The sequence below is a fragment of the Balaenoptera musculus genome, chromosome 11, assembly GCF_009873245.2.
Source record: "Balaenoptera musculus isolate JJ_BM4_2016_0621 chromosome 11, mBalMus1.pri.v3, whole genome shotgun sequence".
Classification (NCBI taxonomy): domain Eukaryota; kingdom Metazoa; phylum Chordata; class Mammalia; order Artiodactyla; family Balaenopteridae; genus Balaenoptera; species Balaenoptera musculus.
The window spans coordinates 56,285,846-56,312,317 of record NC_045795.1 but is presented as its reverse complement, the minus strand read 5'-3'; the positions used below and the strand labels follow the sequence as shown (position 1 = coordinate 56,312,317).

Below are 26,472 nucleotides of genomic sequence, written 5' to 3'. Positions count from 1 at the left end.
TGTGTGGATACCACTGTGTGTGTCTACGTCCAGACCTGGAGGATGCTGCGCGCGCGAACGTGAGAGGAAGGTGAGCCCCAGCCCAGGTGAGTGTGCCCACTGTAGGCAGGGACCACAGAAGCTCCCACTGACCAGCATGTTCTCCTGTGGGTAGAGTACCAGCTGCTTGCCGGCTGCTGCTGTGCCCTCCTTGCACTCCTGCTTCCAGCTGGGGCTGGGAGCCCTGTGGCTGCGGCTCACCCCATCTTGAGAAACAGAGAAGGGCCTGGAGACCAGGAGCCGGAAGTAGTGTGGGATTTCCGTGGTGTTGATCAGCTTCAGGTGGTGGGTGGTCACCAGCTCACTCAGCACCTGGGCGGCCACAGAGGTCGGGGAGGGGACTCAGTTCTGCCCTCCGGAGCCCCTGACTCGGGTGGGGGGTGGCGGGCCCCGGGGGGAGGGGACCTGGGCTGTCAGGCCTGTGCCCCACAGGGCGCCGCGGCAGACGTCTGAGGACCGGGTAGCTTGGGAGGGCCGGGGCTGCGGCACACTCACCCCAGCACAGCGCTGCTCGGGGATGAGGTCGCTGGCCTGGCGCCAGAACACCATGCTGCCGCCGGAGTCCAGCTCCACGCTCAGCCTGCCAGTGACAGGCACGGCTGGGCTTCTGGGGCTCAGCTGACCCTGGCCGGCCTTTTCCCGGGCTCACCCGCCAGCTTCTCCCTCCCGTCCCCATCCTCTTGCTCCCAGGACCCTGTCTGGTCCCCAGCAGTGCCGGGGAAGGCTGACCCCCACAGCGGGCCGCAGGGAGGCCAGGCAGCCCAGCCGACTCACCGCGCGGGCCTCACGTAGCCGTGCAGGTGCAGCCTCACGGGTCCCACAGCCGAGCCCTGCAGACGGCGCCTCCTCCCCGGGAGCTCCCTCTCCACCTGCCGAGCCCAAGCCCGATCACGGGCGGTCGCCGAGCTGAGCAGGCAGCGGGCGAGCTGCCCCAGGGAGAGGCAGTGGTGGGGCCCTCCCCAGGCCAGGAGCGCTCACCTCGTCATCCAGGCTCACGGAGCCCAGGGCGGAGCCGGTACACTCCACCTTGTGCAGGACGTCGGGGCCCAGGACCACGGGTGTGAAGGAGATGCGGATGGTGCTGCTGCCCCCTGCGGGGACCACCTGGCAGACGCGCACAGCAGCCTCAGCGCCGCCTGTCCCTCCCGGCCAGGGGGACACACCCCCCCGCCCTGCCCCGAGCTCCCAGCCCCGCCCCAACTCACCACCTGCTTGGGGCTGATGGAGAACAGCTGGTCAGAGGGCACCCCCTCGCGCCCCTGCAGGGTGACCGAGATGATTTCCTGGGAGGCGCTGGCACTGGAGCCGCCCTCAGCCTGTGGTCCAGGAGTCGCTGAGGCTCACGCAGGCTCGAGGCCCACTGGCCACAGCCCAGCAGCCCTCCCGCCACCCCTGCTCACAGGCTGGGCAGCTTCACAGCTGGACTTGGACACGTCGGAGGGACTTGGGGACCAGAAGGAGCTGCTGCTCTCAGGGGCCTCAGGGCGCAGGCGGTCGCTCCCAGCTTGGTCCCGCGGTGGGGAGGGTGGCCCGTAGAACACCAGCAGCTCCAGCAGCCGGTCCTCCCTGTCCTCGGGAGCGTAGGTCTCCCAGTCCAGGCGGATGTCTGGGGCAGACGTGGGGGAGACAGGCGAGGGATAAGGAAGGGGCAGACTCTTCCCTGGCCCCCCCCCTCCCCGCAGCCCCTGGAGGCTGCCGGGTCTCCCACACTTAGGGTGGAGGGGGCCTGGCTTCCCAGTGTCACTTCCAGGCAATTCTTGTCTTAGGAGAGGCTACAGGCTTATGCCATCAGCTCCATCAGCCCTTGCCCTCTGGATCACAAGACCAGGTTTCATGTCCAGATGCAGAAATCCGGCTCCCTGTGCTCTCCCCACACCCTCCTTTCCTTCTGGCCTATTTGCTGACCCCTGGGCCCTTCACCCCCCGTGTCCCCTGCCTTCTCCCCTCCATCCTTTAGCGCCCGCCTGCCTTCACTTCCTTCCCCAGCCAGGCGAGTCTCTGGGGGCTGCCACTGGCAACTGTCTGGCCAGGTTTCTCATCTCTCTCTTTGCCCCCATCCTTGTACCCACTGGGCAAAAACCTAACCCTGGGGGAACAGAACCGACCGTCTAGGCCCCAGTGAGCAAGTCCCCCGCATTCTAAACAACGTGCCACCCCCATAAATGTCCCCAACCTAAACTGTGCCCCCACTCTGCCCATCACTGTTTTCCTGCTCAGCCGTCCCTGCCTACCTGCACCACGACACTCTTCCCTGGTCTCCTCTGGCACTCACTGGGTGGTCCCACCTCACCTCCCAGAAAAAAAGTCCTGCCCGGAGCCCCCCATCTGTCTGCATCTACCCCATCCCTACACCCCTCTTCTCAGGGGCCAGATGTGTCCCATCTCCCCTCTCTCCTGGCTGCTTCCCCACAGCACTTAAACAAGCTTCCCTCTGCCAGACCTTTCCAGTACCACCTCTCCTCTCCACAGCAAGCTTGGAGGACGAACAATCCATGAGCGCCTCCCCCCACTCCCAGCTCACCTTGGATTCATGGCTTGCCCCTGGGGAATGAACACCTGGTGGAAACATGCCCACGCAAGGTCCCCGAACATGTAGTCCCTAGGGTTGCTACCTGGTATCTATCTGCCTCTTTCATGCACGGAATCACTCTCACCAAGCCCACCAATGGCCTCCATACTCAAGTTCAGAGGACAATCTCACTTTCAGGTAAGGAGGAATGTGCATGTGATGATGAACCCCAAGGAAGCAACGGTAACCAGGAAAGTACAAGAGAAATCCCAAATTAAAGGGAAAACAGAAGTTACAAAAAGCAAAACGAAGAAAGTAGAAAAATAACAGTGAAATAAATCATAAAGTAAGAAGAAATACATAGATTAGGTTTTCTAAAGCTCAGCTCTCGGCTGTTTACAAAGAAACACACATCAAAGTCATAAAGGGTGAAAACAGAGGGATGGGCAAGGACATACCAGGCAAATGCCAGTATGCAACCAGGGAGAGCAATGTTGCTATTCGGCAAGGTGGGATTTAAGCACTGAAGGGGCCAAAGAGGAAGGTTACAGGGTGATAAGAGGCATCATTAGTTGTCAAGTGCATCTAACAATACAGAAGCTAAAAACACAGCAAAACTACAAACGCCAGAAGAACTTGATAAAGATATGATTAGAGTGGTCCAATACACCCCAAATGCACAGATCCAGTGGACAAAAATAAGCAAGGTCACAGAGTGGCCATTCTCTTCCACCAACAGGATGTTCCCTTGAGTCCCCGAGGAGCTTAAAAACCACAGTGCCCAGGCCCTGCCCCTAGAGACTCTGGTTCACTTGCTCTGGGGTGGCCCAGCCTCAAGGTGCTTTAAATAATCCTCGGGAGACTCTGGTTCTCAGCTGGCCCTGGCTCTTCCTGTGGCCCATATGCTCCCTCAGTCCCAGCTGGGTCACTCTCCTCCAGGCCTCAGCCTGATGGCCCTCGACACAGACCCCCAGCACTCTGGCCGCCCCCACAGTCGCACTCAGTGCACTCTACGCTGGCAGCCCATGGTCACGTCCGTCCTGCCCATCAGGCACAGCCCCTGCTGTCCTGTTGCCTCTGTATCCCCAGCCCCTTGCACAGCACCTGGCAAATAGCTCGGGGGCTGCTGGCTGAAGGGAAGAGAAAAGGTGTCCCCTACAAGTGCCTGTCCCTATGCAAAGTGAACCCGACCAGGGGAGGGCATCTGTGGCCCATGGACACTGGGAGACCCCAGGTCCTACAGGCAAGGGCAAGTCCTGTCTTCTTGGGTGGAAGTAGCTCTGACAACCCAAGACTGGCTTGGCCACTCCTGACCTTGGCCCTCGGGGGCCTCCCTCCGCCGTACCCCAGCCCACTTGGCTCCAGGTCGCGGGCCATCAGCTCCCCCCAACCCCAATCTTCCCTCCCAGCCTGGCCCACCACGCAGCAGAGCCTGCAGCAAGAGCCCCGACTTCTCTCGTGAGCATCTCACCACAGGGGCTGGAATTACTCAGGCGAAGGATCCGGGTGACTGTGTCTCCTCCAGAGACCCGGGTGCCGAACCTGGAGACAGGAGACGAGGGTCAGCAGGGCCACAGCCAGCGCACACCCCGCAGGCCAGCTCACCTGAGAGGGGAGGGCCGGGGCCGGGGCTCAGGCAGGCAGGAGGCCCCACAGCGGTCTGTCTTCAGCCCAGTGTCACCGAGCCCCAGGGCTGGAGGCCCTCCCCATGCGGTGCCCGGTGAACCATGAGCCAGGGCTGCTCACCAGTAAACCCCACCCACCCTGCAACCGCACTGACCAACCACACAGACCCCAACGCAGCTGGAGTGAGGGGTCCCGAGTCCGGCCCTGACCTCAGACCACAGTGACTACTCGCTACGCCTGTCCCCGCAAAGCCCGCGGAGATGTGCAGATCACGGCCGTGCCACCTGAGGCCTCTCTCCTCTGGGGTAGCCCTGGCCTGGGGCTTTCGAGCTGGATGGCACCAAGTGGCCCTGGGCCGGTGGGACAGCAACGAGTTGGCGTGGGCAGCCCGGGGTGGAGGCCAGAGGGTTTCCAGGGTTAGAGCAGGGGGCGGGCGGGGGCGAGGCAGGGATACCTGACAACAGGCTCCTCCTGGATCTGGTCAGTGGTGTAGCGGGCGGTCCTGTGGGAGCTGATGGGGCAGCCCACCACCACCATGTGCACCGGGATGACCGCTGGGGGCAGGTCCCCCACCTGCAAACACACACCGATCATGCGTCGCTCTCGTCACCGGCTGCTACCGCATCCCCTGGCTCCCCATCCCCTCCGTGAGAGGCCCTCCCTCCTCCAGCCAGCCCAGGGTCCCCAAAGCTTGGTCCAACTGGGCAAGGACTCACTGCCCCCTGTCTGACGCTCACCCCAGACCCCCCAAAGGCCTGGCCTCCCAGCCCTGGCTTCCCTGTCCTGCCCTCCCGTCTCTGCTCTCCCGCCCAGCCCTGCGACTGCACGGATCTCCCAGGCTGAGAGTCTTTGGCCTCTTATGGCCCCTTTGATTAAATTTCTTTATCTTTTAAATGGAAATAACATTATTTTTCTCTGCTAATAAAAGGTGATAAACGTCTTTTTAAAATTTAAAATAGAATGTATTTCACCCATGATCCTACCCCGCCCCCCAGCATGACTCACTGTTAACATTTTAGTGTACCACTGTCTAGACAGACTTGTGTGCATAAAACACAGATATAAATGAGGAGCATTCTGCACATGCTTTGTTTTGGTAATCTTTCTCTTTACAACATATGATAATTTTACTAATGAAGGTTTACAGCATCATTTAAGGGGCTGTCCGGAATCCCACGGCATGGATGTAGCCTAATGTTTTCATCCGATCTTCTCCTGACGGACAATGGATGTTTACACTGTTTCCTTTTTTCTCCCCCCTCTATTACAAACAACGCTGAGAAGAAAAGGAAGCCTGGTATGAATTTATCTGTTCCCTGTATCCACTCCTTTCCTTGGGGCAACCTTAATTGTGTGTCCCCAGCGCCCTGCAGAAGTGCCTCCGAAGGGTGCCACACATTTCCCAGCCGGCCTCGCCGTGTACGTGAGTACCTTTCCCCTGCACCTTCACTGACAACTTTTGAACCTTGCTAATCTCACAAAGACTAGTATTTCAGTGGTTTAACTCTCACTTCTTTAGTTACCAGTGCCGGTGACATGTTTCATGTTCACTGGCCATCTCTATTTGTCATTTTTGAATTCCCTATTCAAACCCTTTGCCTATTTGGGATGCTTTTGCCCCCCTTATTGTTAGTTAAGAAACGCTTTGTATATTAAGCTGATCAACTCTTTGTCATTGGGCACAGCACAATTTAGAGCAAATATCTACTATAACTAACCCATCCAATTTACTAAATAGTTCAAGAAAATCTTCTGTGCAATAACTCAGTAGCCTAGGATTTGGGACATGTTTACTTTGTTTCCTTACTGTGCAGATGAGGCTGTCCCAGTACTCGCCCCACATGTTCGCACAGGCTGTGAGGTCAATGCCAAGCTTCTGGTGGGCCCCCAGCACACCCTGGGAGAGGTGGGGAAAGAAGGCAGCTCCTTTCCCGTGGGACAGCATGCTTTCCATAAACTCTGCAGGAGAACCAGAAACGGGGATTCAGGCCCCAGGGCAGGAAAGAGGTCCAAACCCTCAAGCGTCAGCAAAGCACTGAACCAGACAAGCCAACCTACAGCCTCTCCTTGGTCTGGCTAAACAGACCCTCCTCCTGGGAGCCTGGGGCCCAGGGTCCAGCTTCTCTCACCTCCCACAAGGGCCGAGCCTCAGCCCTCCCTTCTGAGCCATCACCCCTCCCAAATCAAAGCCAGGCCCTGCGCACAAGCCGTACGCCCTGGCAAGGGGATGATGGCCTCATTTAAAAGAGGGGGCGCTGTCAGGTGGAGGGCCACGGCCATCTCAGGGACCTTGCTAGAAAAGGCGCTGAGAAGTGGTCTCTGGTCAGGGTCCCCTCCTGCAGCAACTGGCCCACCTCCTTGGAAGGCCACGCGAAACGCCGCTCTGGCCAGGCCTGGGCTCAGCGCCTGCCCTGGGACTCTTACCCAGCTGCTCTCGCTTGGCCAAGAGCTCCCGCATCCGAGCCATCTTCAGCAGGGCAGGAGGCATGTCGGGGCTTGACAAGACGGGACGTGGAAATCACATCAAGCCATCTGGGCCCTTCCCCAGACCTGAGCCACCTCCTCTGGCAACCAGCATCCCCCCAGGTGCCCAGCGGAGGAAGGTGGCCCTGCCTGCTCCTCCCAGGGGAGAGCTGGTCAGGCCTCCTCTTCACCTCTGTCTGTGGTCTTTGCTCCCGCTGCACCCCTACCACCCAAAGCATCCCAGCTGCAGGCCGCCTGCCAGCCCCAGGGATTGCCTCCCAACAAACTCAGGAGGGCTCCAGGGCAGGGACCCCGATCCCCAGGCTCTGCACCTTGGTGACCCCTGGATGCAAACCCAGCCCAGACTCCCCAACCCTTGTCCAGCCTTCTGCAACAGGCCGTTTCCACTCTTTCCTGCTGATATCTGTCCCACATTGAACACATGCTAACTTTCTGCAATGGGCAAGTTAATGGCTCAGGAGCTGTTCCTGGTGCCCTGCAACACCAGCAGTCGGTGGTTCTGAAGCCCCCGCCACCACTCCCCCACTCCCATCCCCGCCCTAGGAGCTTTGGTGGCGAGGCATCTGCAGCGGGGTGCTGGTAAACTTAGCCAACCTCTCAGTGTAAATACTTTCACTGCAGTTGATTCCGAGCTACAGCTTTGCAGCGTGCCTCGCGTATCCCTGCCCACGGTTCCCTCCACCTCCAATAACCTCTCCCTCGTCCGCGGGCCCCAGTACCACCCGGCCTGTCCAAAGCCCTCCACCTCAGCGGGCCACATCCTCCCCAGAAACAGCCTCTGAAAGAAACCAGACTTACCGGCTGGGTTTTTGGCGCAGGCTGTTTGCAGGGCTCCCAAAGTACTCAAACTTGAGGGTAAAAGGGGTCTGTATCGGGGAACAGTTGGTCAGGATGAGCTGGCGATTCACGCGGGTCCGCAGCGGCACTGCTGAGCCGAAGTCCAGGTGGAGCCTCTCCGGGTGGCCTGGCCACAGCTCTGTGCTGGCAACACCGCCCCGAGCCCGTGAGCACCAGGTTACACGCCACCCTCGGCCCTCCCCAGCGAGCCACCTGGGGCTGGGGGCGCCAGACACACCCGCCTCGCCCACCCACGATGCCAAGAGAGGCCGCAAACCCCCCAGGCTCTCCCTGGCCGGGGGCAGACTGGCCTGTCTCCCAGTTGCCGGGCCTCGCGTGGGAAAGCCCAAGGTACCCACAGCCCCGTCCCCTGCCGTCTCCTCCCCGCCTGAACACCACGCCTCCAGTGTGTGGGGAAAGACCACAGAGAAGGCAGTGATGGGGTGGACGGGGCTGTCCCCAGAGAGTTTGTGAGGGGCCTTTCCCCGGCCGCGGGAATCACGGGGAGGAGGCTGGTACCCCCTCAAGGCCGGTCCTTTCAGCGGCTGCCTCAGCCCCCAGGTCCCGGGCCTGCCCTGGGCTCACCTGCTGTCACCGTCCTCTGCAGAGATGGCGATGGCCACCTGCAGTCCCCGGGGTTTCCCGGAAATGCCCAGAACCAGTGGCTCCTTCATGCCCGACACGTTACAAGGGAGGGCCAGGTCCATCAACTCTTCCTATAAGGAAGCCCACCGGGAGGGCATCACTCAGGTAAAGCCCAGGGCTTGGCCTCAGCAGAGGGGCCTCAGATGGGCTCCCGCAGCACAGGAGGGTGCTTGGGGGGCGCTCAACCCAAAGGTCTTGTCCAGGCTCATCTCTGTGGAAGGGCTCCCAGACCCTCCAGTGGGCCACTATGCCCAGACCCGGCCTGTCAGCCCACCCCTGCCCCCCAGAGGCCTGGCCCCTTCCTCAGGGCTCCTGGCTGTGAGTCGGCTCCAAATATCTGGGCAGGCCCACGTGAAGGAGACCCCTCCAAGCGGACCTCTGGAGAAGCCGCACATTTATCCTGATGAAGCTGCTACCATAGAAATCAAGCCCTTCCTGCGTGAGGTCTGCTCTGTGCCAGGCCTGGGCCCGGCCGTCACCCTCGAGCTCAGGCTCAGCTGTGTAAGAAAGCCCACCGTCCACATGTTCGCCAGAGAGGACTGGGACCTGGGGCTGCTAGACCCTGCGAGGAAGAAGTTTCTTTCCCCACAAGAACCACAGACGGAGAGCCGGCAACCACCCAGTACTGAGCACATTCGGGCCAATGGCCTTCCTGTGGGCTGCACCCAGGAGAAGCTGTGTCCTTCTTGGGAGGAACCTGGGTGCCGCTCAGGCTCCCCTGCAGCACCCAGCACAGGGCCCGCCGTGGGCAGCAGCTCTGCTCAGCATCTCCGGGCAGCTGGAAAGCTGGGCCCACCTGTTCCAAAGAGAATGGCCTGGCGAGGGCTAATGGTGGTGCCCAAGGGTGTCAGGGCACATCCAGGCCCTGTGTCCCTAGACAGCAGGCCCAGAGGGAATGGGGAGCCCAGACCCAAATGCAAGAAGTCTCTTCCCCACTGACACAGCCCAGGAGAGGGGTCTGGGGTAGACCTCCTGGCAGGCACAGATGCAGGCAGCCGGGGGACCTTCCTGGGCACGCAGGCCCCTGAGCCCTCACTCACCTGGGTATGAGCAGTCAACTCTAGGCTGAGCTGGCGCTCCTCACTGGGGCCCAGCGTGCCACGCCTGGGGGAGACTTTTGCTGTGCAGAAGCTTGCTTGGAGCCCCAGGAGCTGGCAGACACATGGGTGGGTCACGTGCTGGGCTTCCAGGATGGACCCGGGGTCCAGACAGAGGGCTCAGCACTGCCGCATACTCTGGGGAGGCTGGTGGACTGGGGGCCCCCAGCGAGACCTGCAGGGTGGGGTGCTCCTGCGTGGGGATAAACCACAGGTCCCTCTCCTCTCCCACCACAGGTGGACCTCATCCTGGACTAAATAAGCCACCCTGGGAGGCCCAGGGTGATGGGGAGCAGGGACAGCTGGCTCTTATGCACAGGGACATGGCCCTGTCTGCCGTGGCATGTGGGGCAGGCGGCAGAGTCAGCGCCAGGGGCAGTAATCTGTTCTGGGAGGTGTCTGGGGGGCAATGTCCCCCTCCACACAGGCCTCTGGGGCTGAGGGTTGCAGGCCTAGGGCCCGACAGCGTGGGCTCACCCACCTTGCCCCAGTGGAACTGGGTGGGCAGGAGCGTGCCATTGATGAGTGTGACAGGCGTCTCGGTGGGCACGCCCACGTAGAGGTTGGTGACCTCCACCTGGCTGCTCTGCAGGTACACGTAGGGCTCCTGCACCTCGGCATACACAGGCAGGTGGCTGGAACACAAGGAAATAAAAGGCACACTCGACAGAAAGGAAGAATTAAAACTCCTCCCTATGTGCAGATGACATGATGGTCTACAGAGAAAATCCCAAGGAATCTATTTTTTTTTTTAATCTTAGAACTAATGAGCGAGTCAGCAAAGTGACAGGGTAAAAATCAACACATAAAAAGCAATCACTTTTTTTTTTTTTTTTGGCTGTGCCAGGCAGCTTGTGGGATTTTTAGTTCCCTGACCAGGGATCAAACCCGGGCCCTCGGCAGTAAAACACAGAGTCTTAACCACTGGACCGCCAGGGAACTCCAAAATCAATCACATTTTTACAGGCTAACAAAGAACATGCAGAAACAGAAGTTAAAAATATAATACCATTTATAATTGCTCAAAAAATTGAAATACTTTGGTAAATATCTAATAAAACACGTATAGAATTTGTGTGCTGAAAACTACAAAAACACCAATGAAAGAAATCGAAGATGACTATAAATAGAGAGGCATAAATCATGTTCATGGATTAAAAGACTCAACATAGATGTCAATTCTCCCCAAATTGATCTGTTAAGTTTAACACAACTCTTATCAAACTCCTAGCCAGGATTTTTATAGATATAGACAAGCTTATTGCAACATTTATATAGAAAGATAAAGGACACAGACTAAAACAATTTTTACAAAGAATAAAGTGGGAAATTACTGGATGTTAAGACTTACTATACAGCTACAGCAATCAAGATAGTGTGTTATTGGTGGAGGGATGTATACAACAGATCAATGGAACAATGTAGAAAACCTAGAAATAGACCCACACAAATATGTCTGAGGGTATTTTTTTTCTTATATAAGGAATGGAGATAACATGCATTTTGCTTTTAACTTTTTATCTTGAAATAACTGTAGATTCACATGCAGCTGTAACAACAAAAAAAAAAATACAAAGGGATCCAGTACACTCTTCACCCAATTTCCCAATAGTAACATCTTGCCTAACTACAGCACAATGTCACAAGCAGGAGACCAAGACGGATACAATCCAGCAATCTTATTCAGACCCCATCAGGTTTACATGGACTCGTTTGTGTGTGTTTACTTCTACGCAATTTTATCACAGGCAGATACGCATGACACCACCACAGTCAAGACACAGAACGGTCCCATTACAAGGATGTCTCATGTTATCTTCTTTTTTTTTAACCTCCTCCCCGCCCCCATTTTTTTTTGGGGGGGGGGCCATAAATTTCTGAGCGCTGTTCACTTTGTTCAATAATTAAGGATTTTTCCAAAAGACAAAAAAACCTTTACCATCTTGGCCAGCTTGGCAATCTTCAAGAATACCAAGGAAGAAAAGACTTGTCCCCATAAAGAGCTGTAAAATATATTTGAAAATGAGGTTTAATTGCAGTTATCACGCTATCTTTTTATAGCCACAGAACGAGACTGAGATAGGTCATAGATTCAAAAGCCAAACAAAAGATAGAGATTGGCAAAATGCATTAAAAAAAAATGATCCCACTGTATACTGTCTACAAGAGACACCTTAGATTCAAAGACACAAATATGCTGAAAGTAAAAGGATGGAAAAATATACTGCAAACAGTACCCAAAAGAGAGCTATAGTAGCTATTTTAATGTGAGATGAAATAGACTTTAGGACAAAAATTGTTACTAGAGACAAAGAAGGGTATTTTATAATTATAAAAAGGTCAATCCATCAGGAAGACCTTACAATTATAAATACACATGTCTAACAACAGTGTTCCAAAATACTTGAAGCAAAAAACGACAGGATTGAAGGGAGAAACTGACGATTCAAAAATAATGATTAGAGATTTCAATACCTCATTATAAATAGTGGACAGAACAACTAAGCAGAAGATGAACAGGAAATAGAAGACTTAACACCATAAACCAACCAGACCTCTATACAACACTCTATCCAACAACAGCAAAATGTTTCTTATGTGTACGTGGAATATTCTCTAGAACAGACCATAAGATAGCTCATACAACAAGCCTCAGATTTAAAAGGCTGAAATTATACAAAGTATGTTCTCCAACAAGAGAATCAAGTTAAAAATCAACAACAGAAAATAATTTGGGAAACAAAAATATGTGTAAATTAAACAACACACTCCTAAATAAACAATAGGTCAAATAAGAAATAAAATTTTTGGTTTAATATGCAAAAATTAGTGAAAAACACCATATTAATTTAAAAAAGGACAAAAATGGCATGATTATTTCAAAAGACGCAGAAAAAACATTCAATGAAATCTAACGTTCTTTCATGAGAAAAACAATCAGCAAACTAGGAATAGAAGGGAACTTCCACAACCTGATAAAGGACATCTACAAAAAGTCTACAGCTAATATCATACTTAAAGGTGAAAGACAATGTTTTCCTTTTAAGATCGGGAACAAGGCAAGGACGTCCACCCTTGCCACTTTCATTCAACACTGTACTGGAGTATTATTAGGTCCATTAGGCAGGAAATAGAAGGGAAAGGCATCCAGATTGGAAAGGAAGATGTAGGGACTTCCCTCGTGGCTCAGTGGTTAAGAATCTGCCTGCCAATGCAGGGGACATGGGTTCGAGCCCTGGTCCGGGAAGATCCCACATGCTGTGGAGCAACTAAGCCCATGCGCCACAACTACTGAGCCTGCGCTCTAGAGTCTGCGAGCCACAACTGCTGAGCCTGCACACCACAAGTACTGAAGCCCATGTGCCCTAGAGCCCATGCTCCATAACAAGAGAAGCCACCGCAAAGAGAAGCCCATGCACAACGAAGAGTAGCCCCCGCTCGCCACAACTAGAGAAAGCCCGTGCACAGCAACGAAGACCCAACACAGCTAAAAATAAATAAATAAAAATTTAAAAGAAAAAAAAAGGAAAGGAAGATGTAAAATTATCTCTAAATGCAGACGACATGATCTTCTATTTAGAAAACTATTAGAAGTAATGTGTTCAGCAAGGTTGTAGGATACAAGGTCAATATACAAAAAACTATTTGTATTTCTACACACTAACAATGAATAATAATAAAACGTGATTAAGAAAAGTCCATATCCAAAAGCATCAAAAATGATACAATACTTAGGAATAACTTTAACAAAAAAAGCACAAGACTCGTACACTGAAAACCTCACTGAAAGAAATGAAAAGACCTAAATAAATGGAAAGACATTTCATGTTCAAGAATGGGAAGACTTAATATTGTCAGGATGGCAATACTCCCCAAACTGATCGGCAGATTCAATACACTCCCTATTAAAATCCCAGCTGGCTCTTTGCAGAAATTGATAAACTGGTCCTAAAATTCATACAGAAATTCAAAGAACCCAGAGTAGCCAAAACAATCTTGAGAAAGAAAAACAAAGTTGGAGAATTCATACTTCCTGATTTCAAAACTTACTATAAAGCCACATTAATCAAAACAATGTTGATATGGCATAAGAACAGACCCATAGATCAATGGAACAGACCTGACAGTCCATAAATAATCCCTCATGTTTACAGTCAACTGATTTTTCACAAAGGGTGCCAAGACAATTCAATGGATAAAGAAAAGTCTTTTTAAGAAACAGTACTGAGACAACTGATTATCTAGTTGGAAAAGAATGAACTTGGATTCTTTTCTCTCCCCATACACAAAAGCTAACTCAAAACGTATCAGAGACCTAAGAATAAGTACTAAAACTATAAAACTCTCAGAAGAAAACATGTGAGTAAATATTTGGGACATTAGGCAATGGTTTCTTAGATATAACACCAAAAGCACAAGCAACAAAAGAGAAAAATACATAAATTGGAATTCACCAAAATTTAAAACTTTTGTGCTTCAAAGTATACATACCATCAAGAAAGTGAAAACACAATTCTCAGAATCGGAGAAAATATTTGAAAATCATATACCTAATAATAGACATGTATCTAGAATATACATAAAGAACAACACTTCCACCTCAAAAAAAAAAAAAAAAGGAACACTTGCATCTCAATAATAAAAAGACAAATAACCTTATTTTTTTTTAATGGGCACAGAATTCAAGAGATAGTTCTCCAAAGAGGATCTACAGATAACCAATAAGCATATGAAAGATGCTAAACATCATTTGCCATCAGGAAAATTCAAATCAAATCCTCAGTGAAATATCACTTCACACATACCAGAATGAGTACCATTGAAGGATAGACTGTAACAAGTGTTGTTGAGGAAGAGAAGAAATAGGAGAGCAGGGTGAAGAAGGATGGAGAGTGGGTCCCGAATGGCAACTATTATATTTGCCCCATATATCATTATTATAATAAGATACACTATGTTAACATTATGCATAATTTGTGAAAATTTTTAAATAAAGAATAAAGTAAATATAATGCTATTCCAATGAGAAAAAAATTAAAAGAAAGGATGTAATCAGATTAACTGATAAAACAGAGAACAAAATTATTACTTAAGACCCCTGGAAAAGGCCAAGCAGAGATTCCGTAACAGTGGAATGAGAGGCATCACAAGGCAGGGTGGGCTGTGGGGAAAGAGCAGGGGAGGTAACTAAAGGAGCGCTGGGAGATTAGCGTGGCGGGTTCAGCTATACTGGCTCCCAGAGCTCAGGCATCACACAGAAGACCGGTAAATCCTGCAGCAGGATTTACCCCACCTGCAGTGAAGAATGTTGGCGTGGCCCTGGAGAGAGGTCACAGCAGATCCTGCAGGAACACTGGGCTTCTCAACTGTCTCCAAGGGAAAACGACCAAAAAGATCCTATTTATGAAGGAAGGAAGGGACTGATTCGTGTAGGTGGCCAGTGTGGGTTTCCTCGACTGCTTGTCTTGGGCTGTTTTCCCCAAAGGCCCCTTCCCTTTACGGGATTCAGGGAGCTGTCTGCTCTGAGGGTACTCACACACACTCACACACACTCAGTCCTGGGAGGAGGACTCCATCCACACCTGCACCCACATACTCAGAGGAAACTGACACCACCGGCTCCTTATGCAAAGCAACTTCCTCCTTCAGAACAGGAATGGACAGCCAAGGATTATTAGATGTAGAAAGAAACCCAAAAAGTGAAGAAAGATTCCAAACCAGAATCTGAGGAAACTAAAATTAGTTTCCTCGGGGTAATCTGAGAGGCTGTTGCATCCATAAGACAATAACAGATGACTATAGAAAAGGAACAATTCATAAAAAAAAAAAAAAAAAAAAAGCTTGAAATTGAAAAGCATGATTGCCAAAACAAGGGTATCCACCAGAGACTGAATTAGTGACCTGCAGGGCCAAGGGCATATCCCTGAGCGAGGAGAAAAACCCCAAGAGATGGAAAATATGAGGAAAATGGTTAAACTCATGCAGTATAGATCCAGCAGGTTTGTGGTAGACTGTGGTAGCTATTGTTTTTACTGTCCAGCAAGCTTTCCCACCTGCCTCTTCTGGAGCTGGATCCTTGCCCCCTGCCACGGGGAGGTGACCAAAGAGATCCATTCAGAGTGTATCTCTGGAGAAAGCAGATTTCATTTTTCACAGAGGTTATTAAGCTGGGAATGCATGAGCCTGGAGCTCCAAGTGGCCCCCTTCCCTGGGGCATTGTGGCCAAGGGCCCCTGCCAATAGGGGAGAGAAAGGCCAACAAAGAGAGAGAAGCAGAGTTGAAGGATGGGGTGGGTGCAGGAGAGGGAAGGAGGGTGGACAATGAGAGAGAAGTAGAAGACCAGACAAAAGAACAGGCTGGAGCCCTGGATTCAGTAGGGCAGGAATGCCCAGGTACATGAGCCAATGGTTCCCCTTTTTTGCCTAAATTGATGTGTTTCCCTCACTTGCAACTGTAAACATTCTGATTAATACAAGGTCCTTTAAGAAGAAAGAATAGAGATAAGAAAAGAAAGGAAATAAGCAGATACTGAATAAAAGGCATTCATTCTGCCTGAGGAGAAGACAGACTTAACCTTATTTAGGGACCATGAAGAACCACGCAATTACCGGTGGGTTTGAAAAGACTCATACTTAGACCCATAATGTTAGCTGTAGAAAAGCACATTTGAATGAGACATTGCTGGTACTTTCCCCCCTGTTGCTGGTCCAAGTACCAAAAGTCTGAGAATATCTGTCACTGTGAGAGTCTGGGGTGATGGGCATCTCATACCCTGGAGGTGGAAGTATAAAATGGCACATTCTCTTTGGAGGATAATTCAAGTATTCATGAAGATTTAAAGTGAGCAGTTAAAGTTTTTATAACAAAATACAAAATACATGCAGAAATGACTACAAAACAAATATACAGTTTAAATATCTATACAGTTTAAAGAATAATAATAAAAAGAACATCTGTGTACCACCCCCACCTAGCTTAAGAAACAAAATGTTACCACCAGTCAACTTAAGAAAATGAATATTATGCTTCAAAATAGTTTGAGAAGGGTGGGGGGGCAGAAATGGATGAGGCATGTGGATGAAGCAGTATTTGCCGTGATTTGATAATTACTGAAAGTAGATGATGGATACACAGGGGTTCATTATACTATACTATTTTTATATACGTAAGAAATTTTCCATGAGAAAGGAAGGAAGGAAGGAAAGGAGGGAGTGAGGGAGGGAATATCACTAATAACCTTTGAAATCTCCAGTGTGTTCCTCCCAGAATACAATGGTATTTGCTCATTTAAAAATGCCATGTATACACTCAACTAATATTTGACAAGAGAGCCAAGAATACCCTAAACAGGGACTTCCCTGGTGGCACAGTGGTTAAGAATCTGCCTGCCAATGCAGGGGACATGGGTTCGAGCCCTGGTCAGGGAAGATCCCACATGCTACGGCGCAACTAAGCCTGTGTGCCACAACCACTGAGCCTGTGCTCTAGAGCCTGTGAGCCACAACTACTGAGCCCATGTGCCTAGAGCCCGTGCTCTGCAACAAGAGAAGCCACTGCAATGAGAAGCCCATGCACTGCAACGAAGAGTAGCCGCCGCTCGCCACAACTAGAGAAAGCCCGCACGCAGCAATGAAGACCCAACGCAGCCAAAAATAAATAAATAAATAGATAGATAGATAAATAAATAAATTTATTAAAAAATTTAAAAAAAAGAATACCCTAAACAGACATTTCTCCAAAGAAGACATACAGATGGCCAATGGGCACATGAAAAGATGCTCAACATCACTAATTATTAGAGAAATGCTAATCAGAACTACAATGAGGTATCACCTCATATCAGTCAGAATGATCGTCATCAAAAAGTCTAAAAATAATAAATGCTAGAGAGGTTGTGGAGAAAAGGGAACCTTCCTACACTGTTGGTGGGAATGTAAATTGGTTCAACAGTTTTGGAGAACTGTATAGAGGTTCCTTCAAAAACTAAAAATAGCATTAAAATATGATCCTACAATCTCATTCCTGGGCATATATCCAGAGAAAAATCATAATTCAAAAAGATACATGCACCCTGATGTTCACTGCAGCACTATTTACAATAGCCAAGTCATGGAAGCAACCAAAATGTACATCAACAGATAAATGGATAAAGAAGATGTGGTACACATAGACAATGGAATAATACTCAGTCATAAAAAAAATGAATGAAATAATGCCATTTGCAGCAACATGAATGGCCCTAGAGATTTCTTTTTTCTTTTTCATTTTTGGCTGCGCTGCACTGCTTGTGGGATATTAGTTCCCCAAACAGGGGCTGAACCCGGGCCCCAGCAGTGAAAGCGCCAAGTCCCAACCACTGGACTGCCAGGGAATTCCCGAGATCATCATATTAAGTGAAGTAAGTCAGACAGAGAAAGACAAATATCATATATCACTTATATGTGGAATCTAAAAAAAAGGATACAAATAAAGTTATTTACAAAGCAGACACAGACTCACAGACATAGAAAACAAACTTATGGTTACCAAAGGGGATAGTGGCGCAGGGGTGGGGAGAGATAAATTAGGAGTTTGGGATTAACATATACACACTACTATATATAAAACAGGTAAACAACAAGGACTTACTGTATAGCACAGGAAACTATAGTCAATATCTTGTAATAACATATAATGGAAAAGAATCTGAAACAATATATTATGTGTATGTATAACTGAATCACTTTGCTGTGCACTTGAAACTAACACAACATTGTAAATTAACTATACTTATATTAAAAATAAATGAACACTCAATGGGGAAAGGACAGTCTCTTCAACAAATGGTGTTGGGAAAACTGGATAACCACATGTAGAAAAATGAAATTGAACCCCTATCTTACACCACTCACAAAAATTAACTTGAAATGGATCGAAGACATAAACATAAGATCTGATACTATAAAACACCTAGAAGAAAACACAGGGAAGAAGTTCCTCAACATCAGTCTTGGGGATGCTTTTTTGAATTTGACACCAAAAGTACAAAAAACAATAAGAGCAAAAATAAACAAGTGAGGGGGACTTCCCTGGTGGTCCAGTGGTTAAGACTCCACGCCCCCAATGCAGGGGGCCCAGGTTCGATCCCTGGTCGGGGGACTGAGATCCCACATACCGCAACCAAGCCTGCACGCTGCCAACTACTGAGCCCGTGCTCTAGAGCCCTCCTGCCACAACTAGAGAAGCCTGCACGCTGCAACCAGAGAAGCCCGTGCGCTGCAACGAAGACCCAGCACAGCCAAAATAAAATAATTAATTACAAAAAAAAACAAGTGAAACTACATCAAACTAAAAAGCTTCTGCACAGCAAAAGAAGCACTGAACAAAATGAAAAAACAACCTACCAAATGGGAGAAGTATTTGCACACTGTGGACAAAGAATGCTGCCTGCCATTTCAGTAAACAAAGGATGCTGCAACCCTCAAGCCAGCAGTCACTGCACCTGCCTCCACCAGTGCACCCTGAGGGGAATTCAGGATGGAGAGAGACAGGGTACCAGCCATAAGTAGTGAAGATGCATATTAAAGGAATGATTTCGATAAGCCCAGAACCTTGCATCTTCCCATACACAGAAAAGAACTAAAATCATTAACTTGAGATGTCTGTTTTTTGTGATTAGCAGTAGTCTTTTGATGTTCCCCTGTATGTTTTTTTTTTTTTTTCAGCAAAAACTCCCATATATTCTGGCTCCTCCCTTACCTCAGAGCTATCTGAGAGGCTGTTTTCTGGACTATAGTCCTCAGTAAGGTCCCAGAATAAAACATAATTCTCAACTTTTAGGTTGTGCTTTTTTTTTTTTTCAGTCAGCAATAACACATATCTGATAAGGGGTTAATATCCAAAATATATAAAGAACTCATACAACTCAATAGCAAAATGCCAAACAAATCAAATTTTAAAATGGGCAGAGGAACTAGACATTTTTCCAAAGAAGACATCCAAATGGCCAACAGGTACACGAAGAGATGCTCAGCAACACTAATCATCAGGGAAATGCAAATCAAAACCACAATGAGATATCACCTCACACCTGTTAGAGCAGCTCTCTTCAAGAAGACAAAAGATGACAAGTGTTGGTGAGGATGTGGAGAAAAGGGAACCCTTGTACACCACTGGTAGGAATGTAAATTGGTTCAGACATAACAGAAAAAGTATGAAGGTTCCTCAAAATATTAAAAATAGAACTACCACCTGACCCAGCAATTCCACTTCTGGGTATATAGCCAAAGGAAGTGAAAACAGGATATCAAAGAGATATTTGCACCTGCATGTTTACTGCATTATTCACAACAGCCAAGGTATGGAGCACCCTAACTGTCTGTCAGCAGATTGATGGATAAAGACGATGTGGTATATGCGTACAATGGAACATTACTCAGCCATGAGAAAGAAGGAAATCCTGCCATTTGCGACAACATGGATGGACCTTGAGAACATTACGCCAAGTGAGATAAGTCAGACAGAGACAAATACTGTAATATCTCACTTATATGTAGAATCTAAAAAAGCCAAGTTCGTGGAAACAGAGAGTAGGATGGTGGTTACCAGGGGCTGGGGGTGCCCAGCATCTGGAAAGATGCTGTTTAAGGGTACAAACTTGCAACTAGCAGGCGAATGGGTCCTGAAGATCTAATGTGAAGTATGGTGCTTATGGATACCAATACTGTATTATATACATCAAATCTGCTGGGAGACTTGATTATTCCCACCACAAAAATGAAATGATAATTAGGTGAAGTGATGGAGGTGTAAGCTAACGCTACAATGGCAATCATGCTGCAATATACAAATGAATCAGGTCAGTATGTTGTACAACTTAAACTTAGTGACATGTCAATTGTATTCCAATAAAAGAGAAAATCTGCCACAGTTATTTTGCATCCATTCTCCTGTTGATGAACGTTGGCTGTTTCCAGTTTTTCACTGTCATGAACAGTCCAGCTATGAGCCTTTCAGCATGAGCACACGGCTCCCACTGCACACGTGTAAGTCTCTCTGGGATTATATCCAGAAGGACTGATGCTGGACCAAGGGTATTGTTACCCTTACTAGGTAACAATAAAGTGGTGTCCAAAGTGGTTGCATTAATGTATATTCCTTTAGCATATACACACTAGAAGGATATATATACCCCATAATATTACTAGTGAATGATCTCCAGGTAATAGATTATGGATCATGTTCATTTTCTTTTCTGTAATTTCCAAATTTCATAGAATAAACACATATCAAGGCCTTTAAATTCTGAAACGTCTATAGACAAATACATAACTACACACAATATAAATAAATATGCCACGAATAGGCATAGAGTGTGTCGTACTGGCTCCCCCGCTACCCCCTCACCTGCAGGTCCCATTTACCACCTCCAGCTCCAAGACGGTCTGCAGACACTGGCAGTGCCGGGCCTCCAACGTGATGCTCACTCTGCACTCCCCCAGCGGCTGAACTTGGCCACTGGACGGCTCGATGACAAAGGGAGACACCTGATGGGGAGAAGGACGAGGGGTGGGGACACGTGCAACTGCAGAACTGGGTGCTGGCCATGAACAACCAGGGTCGCCCCCAAGCTGCCCCCACCCCCAACCCCCGAGCGCTTCTAGGATGCGGAAGGAGGCAAGCGGGTGGGGGAACACAGCTGAGCAAGAGCTCAGGACGAAGAGGATGAAAACTGAGTCTCCAAGGAAAGGAGGTGGAAGGCAGAGGGAGTCGCCCTCGGCGCGGTGGCTCTGAGAGGTCTGCCTGCCCCGCTGCGCAGGCGCACGTCAGGAACTGTCGGCTTCAAGTAAGGAAAGCCACCAAGCCCCCAGACTAGGGGAGGGGACAAGCTTCCACGTGGCCACAGATTTGCCCTTTGCACCTGTAACTGTGCCATTTCTGGGACAGACCCCTCCCCACATCCTCTGCTGTAGCTCCTCTCTGAAGCATCTAGATGACAGTATCTGCTGCACGTTTGTTTCCTAAGTTGTTTTACAGACGCTAAAACCACCACCAAATGGAAGAAATTAACTACTTGATGACCATGAGCACGTAGTCCCCAGACCTACTGGAGCCTGAGGACTGATAACGTTAACCCCTGTGACACCGCCCTGTTACCTCACCATCCACCAAGCAGAGAACTGTGCATGAACTGATCACATACGCTACGACCCACCTCCCTCACCTGGCCTTCAAAAATGTTTTGCTGAAACCCTTTGGGAAGTTTGAGGTTTTTGAGCACGAGCCACCTATTCTCCTTGTCTGGCACCTTACAGTAAACACTACACCTTCCTTCACCACAACCTGGTGTCCGTAGATTGGCTTTACTGCACGTGGGCTAGCGGACCCAAGTTTGGTTTGGTAACACTACCCACGTGGTCTCTTCCCCACCCCGTCACGCCGCACCTCACTCAGTCCCACTGCAGGCTAGTTCCCACTCACCTGACATGTCCACCCCCTGCCCCATACCAGGCACTAAAAGGGAAAGGAAAAGGCTTGGGGAGAAGAGTGCCCCTCTTCCTGTCCTGGCTGAGGCCAGGAGCACCAGCCTGACTGTGTGGCCCCAGGGCCCCAGATGGGCCGCACTGGCTAGTCGGGGTGTCACTGGACGTTGAAAGATCACAGCCAGGAGGGAGGTTACTCCTCTTTGGTCTCTTCCTTCCTTGAGACCAAGGCCATGAAGGAGTGCAAGGCACCTGCCTGGAGGGAGACCTGGCCGCCCCTGCCCGGTCCCACCCCACCTCCACCCTGGCCACCGTGCTGTGCTATCTTGGGCCCTGTGCCCTCTCACTTCAGAGGTTCCACCGCCCTGGCAATGGAGGGAGGGTGGGCTGGCCTACGTCTCAGGAAACGTGGCTGGCGTGCTCTGGCCTGGCTTGTCCAAGCTTTGGGCCCAAGCTCTGCTGGTAAGGAAAGAGCCCCTTTGCTTTCTTCGCTCGTTGTTCCTCACGTGCCTCTCCTTCGGAGCCCGGTGGGTGTGGGTGTGGGTGTGGGTGTTGGGGGCTGGGGGGGACTATGGTCTGGGGCTGGGTTTCTGGGTCCCCCTGGCCTGGGGACATCTACAAACCCCAAATCTCAACATTATTTTTGAGAGCTCACAAGAATACAGCGCAGAGAACTGTAGAGACAGGACTGCTACCAGCTTCGATTAGGACATAAATCTTAATGTACTGTGAAACTGACAATTACTTCAACTGTAAAATGTAGTTATTCTTCACAATGGGAGAAAAACACAGACTGGGAATCAGAGAACTGGGATCTGTTACGATTCTGCCACGTATTAGCTGTGTGGCCCCGGGGAAGCCCCTGTCCCTCCCTGTTTCTCCTCTATCAAGTGACGAGGTTGGCTGAGGTCCGTAAGTTTCCAACTGTGCTCTGGGAAATCCCAGGGGTTGCTCAGAAGTCCTAGGGCAGGGAAGTGGGATGTGGGGAGTGGCAGGGTGGGGCAGGGATGCCTGACAAGGGGGCCTCTGGGAGCCAAGAACAGTCATACTCTATTCTAGATCTTGGGCTTCTGTTGAAGGTTTCATTTGAAGAAAAGGTTACTGATAGCACCCTGCCCACAGTCCCAGCGCCAGCCTCTGTGGTTCCATGGTCCAAGCAGCGTGACCAGTGAGCCCTGGGGGGGCCAGCGCTAACTCCAAGCCTGTGGAACAGATCACATGGCAATGTTTCTTGGCAATGGTGTTGGCCAATTCGATGCAAACTGTCATAACTTCTAAGTTTCAGGGTGCCTAGTGGAGAAGCAAGGCCGCCAGGTAAAGGAGAATGGCTTCCAAGTGGAAAGGAAGAGTCCTGGAGAAGGGAAGGTGCATTGGCAGATAAGATGTATGTGTGACTGTGACTCTCTTTCCTCAGCTCCTGAATGTGGAAGGAAAAGTGTGCGGCCCTCTGACTAACAGGGGAAGTGGGCAGCAGGATGGGGGACCTGGGGAGGGAGGGTGCTTTCACCAGACAGACCTGGCCAGAGTCTCGCACATGCAGCAGCTGCTCCGACGGAGCTACAGTCACCACGTGGGAAGGGTGGGCATGGTGAGCCAGTGGTTTATAGCTAGCTGCCTGCTGGTGTGGCTTGGGCTTGTTCAAGATTGAACATAATATATATATATATATATATATATATATATATATATATATTTTTTTTTTGGCTGTGCCACGCAGCTTGCGGGATCTTAGTTCCCTGACCAGGGATCAAACCCAGGCCCCGACAGTGAAAGCACCTGAGTCCTAACCACTGGACCACCAGAGAATTCCCCGAACATGGTATTTAAACATGATGCCATGGGCTTCCCTGATGGCACAGTGGTTAAGAATCCACCTGCCAATGCAGGAGACACGGGTTTGAGCCCTACAGAGCAACTAAACCCGTGCACCACAACTACTGAGCCTGCGCTCTAGAGCCCGTGAGCCACAACTACTGAGCCCGCGAGCCACAACTAGTGAAGCCCACGCGCCTAGAGCCCGTGCTCCGCAACAAGAGAAGCCACCGCAATGAGAAGCCCGCGCACCTCAACGAAGAGGTGGCCCCCGCTCGCCACAACTAGAGAAAGCCCGCAAACAGCAACGAAGACCCAACACAGCCAAAAATAAAATAAATTTATAAAAAAAAAAACAAAACATGATGCCATAATCTAAATGTGATGATGACGATGCTTAGCCACTTTTAATATTTTCTATTTTTAGAGTGAAAGGAAAAGTGCTATTTGAGTGGAAATGATTTTCCTTTTGGAGCCTTTTGGTTTGGGCGGCAAGCTCACCACCTGGTGGCAGGTACTCAAAACTGCAAGCAGGCTGGGAACCTCTGCAAGGAGCCCCGCGGCCTGCCCCTCCCCGGAGGCCTTTTGGAAGCTTCCCGCCCAACTCAGCTGCCTGTTTTCTTCCTGACTCTGGCTGCTCTGAAACGAACAGGAAAATCCAGTTCGGGGTTAAGTTCTGCTGTAGAAAGGACCCCGACTGCCTAGAGACAGGGGATGGGAGACTCTGCGAGGCAAAGGTCACCAGGCAGGAGTTTCCTCTCCCAGCCTCCACGCTCTGAAGGCACCAGCAACAGTTCCACAGCTCACACACCATGCGGGTTACTCGGCTCCTGGGGGTGGGGGGTGTGGTGGGGGTGTGTGTGTGGGGGTGGCACCATGAGCCAGCATCGCAGGACTTACGCCCTCTTGCCTTTCTTGCAGGCAGACCCTGCTCTCCTTCATGGACCACGTGGCCGGGAGCTGGCTGACGTTCCGGATCTGGATGGAGTTTGTGGCTCTCTGCCCCAGGCGCAGCAAACCAAACCGAAGGGCTGAGACGTCGATGACGAGGGCAGGCCCCTGAGGCACCCAGAGGGGCCCGTCACTGGGCCACCCGGGCTGTGGGCTCTGTGCCCTACCCCGGCTCCCCGTCCGGCCCACCCAGCCGCCCAGCCCCACCAGAGGCACCTTAAAGGCCGCCTCGACGTGTAAGACCACCGGTGAGGGGGAGTCTTTGATTTCACACAGCAGGTTCTGGCTCGTCGGGCCAGGGACACCCCCGGTAAAGTTCAACTGAAAATCCTCCACCTCGCTGGGCTCTGAGGGAGAGGAAAGGTGAGCCGTGGAGAAAGGAAGCAGGGGCAGGTCCCCTCTGTGGCCGGGCTCAGATACCTGGCCTTGGCGGACTCCTTACCCACCACAGGGCCAGGCTGCGGCTGGAGCGGATCAGGGGGCCACGGACCCCTGCACAGGCCCCTTTCACCTCGAGCTCTCCTTCCCCAGCCAGTCCCTTCCTCAGTCCCTGCAGTACCGATGGTCCCTGCGCAGGGCTCCACTTCAATGACGTGGCAGTCGCTGATCTTCCCCCACGTGTACCTGATGGCTGACTTGCTGTTGTTCCACATCTGAAAGACACACCCCGAGCCGGCCTCCCCGTCAGATCTGTACTTGCTAAAGGACTGCGGGATTGTGGGCTCACAAGAGGTCCTCTCGACACCTTCCCAGCTAAATCCCAGCCACCCAATGGCACCAACGCACACTGCAGGGTTTGTGGGTGCCACGGCCGGTCAAAGATCCCTAAACCCAGGAAAGGGTGCCACAGTCCTGTCGTTTGGAGGATGCTGGGAAGCTGACAAATGACAGACGTGCCCGGCCCAGCGTCTTTTCAAACCAAGTGGGTTCCGGGGCTCTGGGAAGAGCCTCAGCTTCCCTGCAGCGACCACCACTGCTGGCCCCGCCAGCCGCTTCCTCCCCATGCTCGCGCCCGAGTTCAGCACCATCTCGGGCAGCCGAGGCTGGGGAGGGACAACCACCTACCTTGAAATCCTTCTTCACGGTCATCCCAACGTAGTTCTCCCCGGGGATGATGAGGGCATATGGTTCTAAGAGAACCTGGAAAGGTTCCACTGAGCCTTTCACCTCGATTTCCAGGACAATCACGTCATCCACAGAGTACGAGGGATCCTTCGGGTTTTCCAAGTCCAAACTGGACACAAACCCACCATGAGCTAGGAGCCATCGTGTCCCCTATCTCTGGTCTTGTGAAAAGAAAGCGCCCCCTGCCCACAGCTCCCAAGCCCCCTGAAATCAGAGGCGTCAGCAATGTCCTGAAACAGATGAATGCCTGTGGCTGTGACGGCAGCTCAACCACAGGCCTGGGACGGGGGTCCCTCCCTGCACCTCCAGGGACCACCCTGCAGCAGCGTCAGCCAGGATCTCCACACCAGCTGACTGGAGGCCCCCCACCGACAGCTTGCTCAGGCAAGCGCTGGCAGAGGTGACGCCATGGGACAAAACCTCCCCTCATTAGTCACCACCACCCAGGGGCCACCAGCCTAGCTGCCCAGCGGTAACCGTGAGCCTGGGGCACAGCTCCAAGGTTCCAGGGTGGCGAATCCCACGAGCTGTTCCCTGCTTGCGGAGCCCGCTCCAGGCCTGGGTGCCAGGGCAAGGCAAGGCGCTCCCAGGCGCCAAAGCCTGCCGGGGGTCAGGGGCTCCTCCACTCCGTCCCAGCACCTCCCCCAGCATGCCCAACTGCCCACCCCTCAGCCAGGGGCCCGGTTCCCGCTCACCTCATGGGCTCTGGGACTTCCTCCAGCACCATCTGGAGCACGCTGTGAAAATCCCCGGGCTGCAAGGCAAACGCAGCACCTTGAAGACAAAAGCCTGCCCCAGGGAAGGCTGGAGCCATGGCAGGCATCCCTCCTCCCTGTGGCCTGGCCCCCAGAGAGGTCTTCCACGAGACACAGCGCTGCTTCCCTTG

At 51.1% G+C, this 26,472-nt stretch overlaps 1 protein-coding gene across 1 annotated transcript in view; it reads right to left on the bottom strand.

The window, feature by feature from the left end:
* The window catches only part of DLEC1 (DLEC1 cilia and flagella associated protein), a 99,786-nt gene that overhangs the window by 2,508 nt on the left and 70,806 nt on the right, over positions 1-26,472 (bottom strand). Inside the window, exons 15-34 of the mRNA XM_036867671.1 lie at positions 26,282-26,340; positions 25,527-25,695; positions 25,021-25,114; positions 24,678-24,808; positions 24,411-24,569; positions 20,623-20,762; positions 9,719-9,872; positions 9,181-9,291; positions 8,081-8,211; positions 7,457-7,639; positions 6,599-6,669; positions 5,982-6,133; positions 4,629-4,747; positions 4,020-4,090; positions 1,440-1,645; positions 1,245-1,355; positions 1,018-1,143; positions 814-908; positions 535-619; positions 133-351 (exon numbers count right to left, since the gene is read on the bottom strand). Coding sequence (XP_036723566.1) covers positions 133-351; positions 535-619; positions 814-908; positions 1,018-1,143; positions 1,245-1,355; positions 1,440-1,645; positions 4,020-4,090; positions 4,629-4,747; positions 5,982-6,133; positions 6,599-6,669; positions 7,457-7,639; positions 8,081-8,211; positions 9,181-9,291; positions 9,719-9,872; positions 20,623-20,762; positions 24,411-24,569; positions 24,678-24,808; positions 25,021-25,114; positions 25,527-25,695; positions 26,282-26,340 — 2,586 coding nt within the window. The remainder of the gene's footprint in view (positions 1-132; positions 352-534; positions 620-813; positions 909-1,017; positions 1,144-1,244; positions 1,356-1,439; positions 1,646-4,019; positions 4,091-4,628; positions 4,748-5,981; positions 6,134-6,598; positions 6,670-7,456; positions 7,640-8,080; positions 8,212-9,180; positions 9,292-9,718; positions 9,873-20,622; positions 20,763-24,410; positions 24,570-24,677; positions 24,809-25,020; positions 25,115-25,526; positions 25,696-26,281; positions 26,341-26,472) is intronic.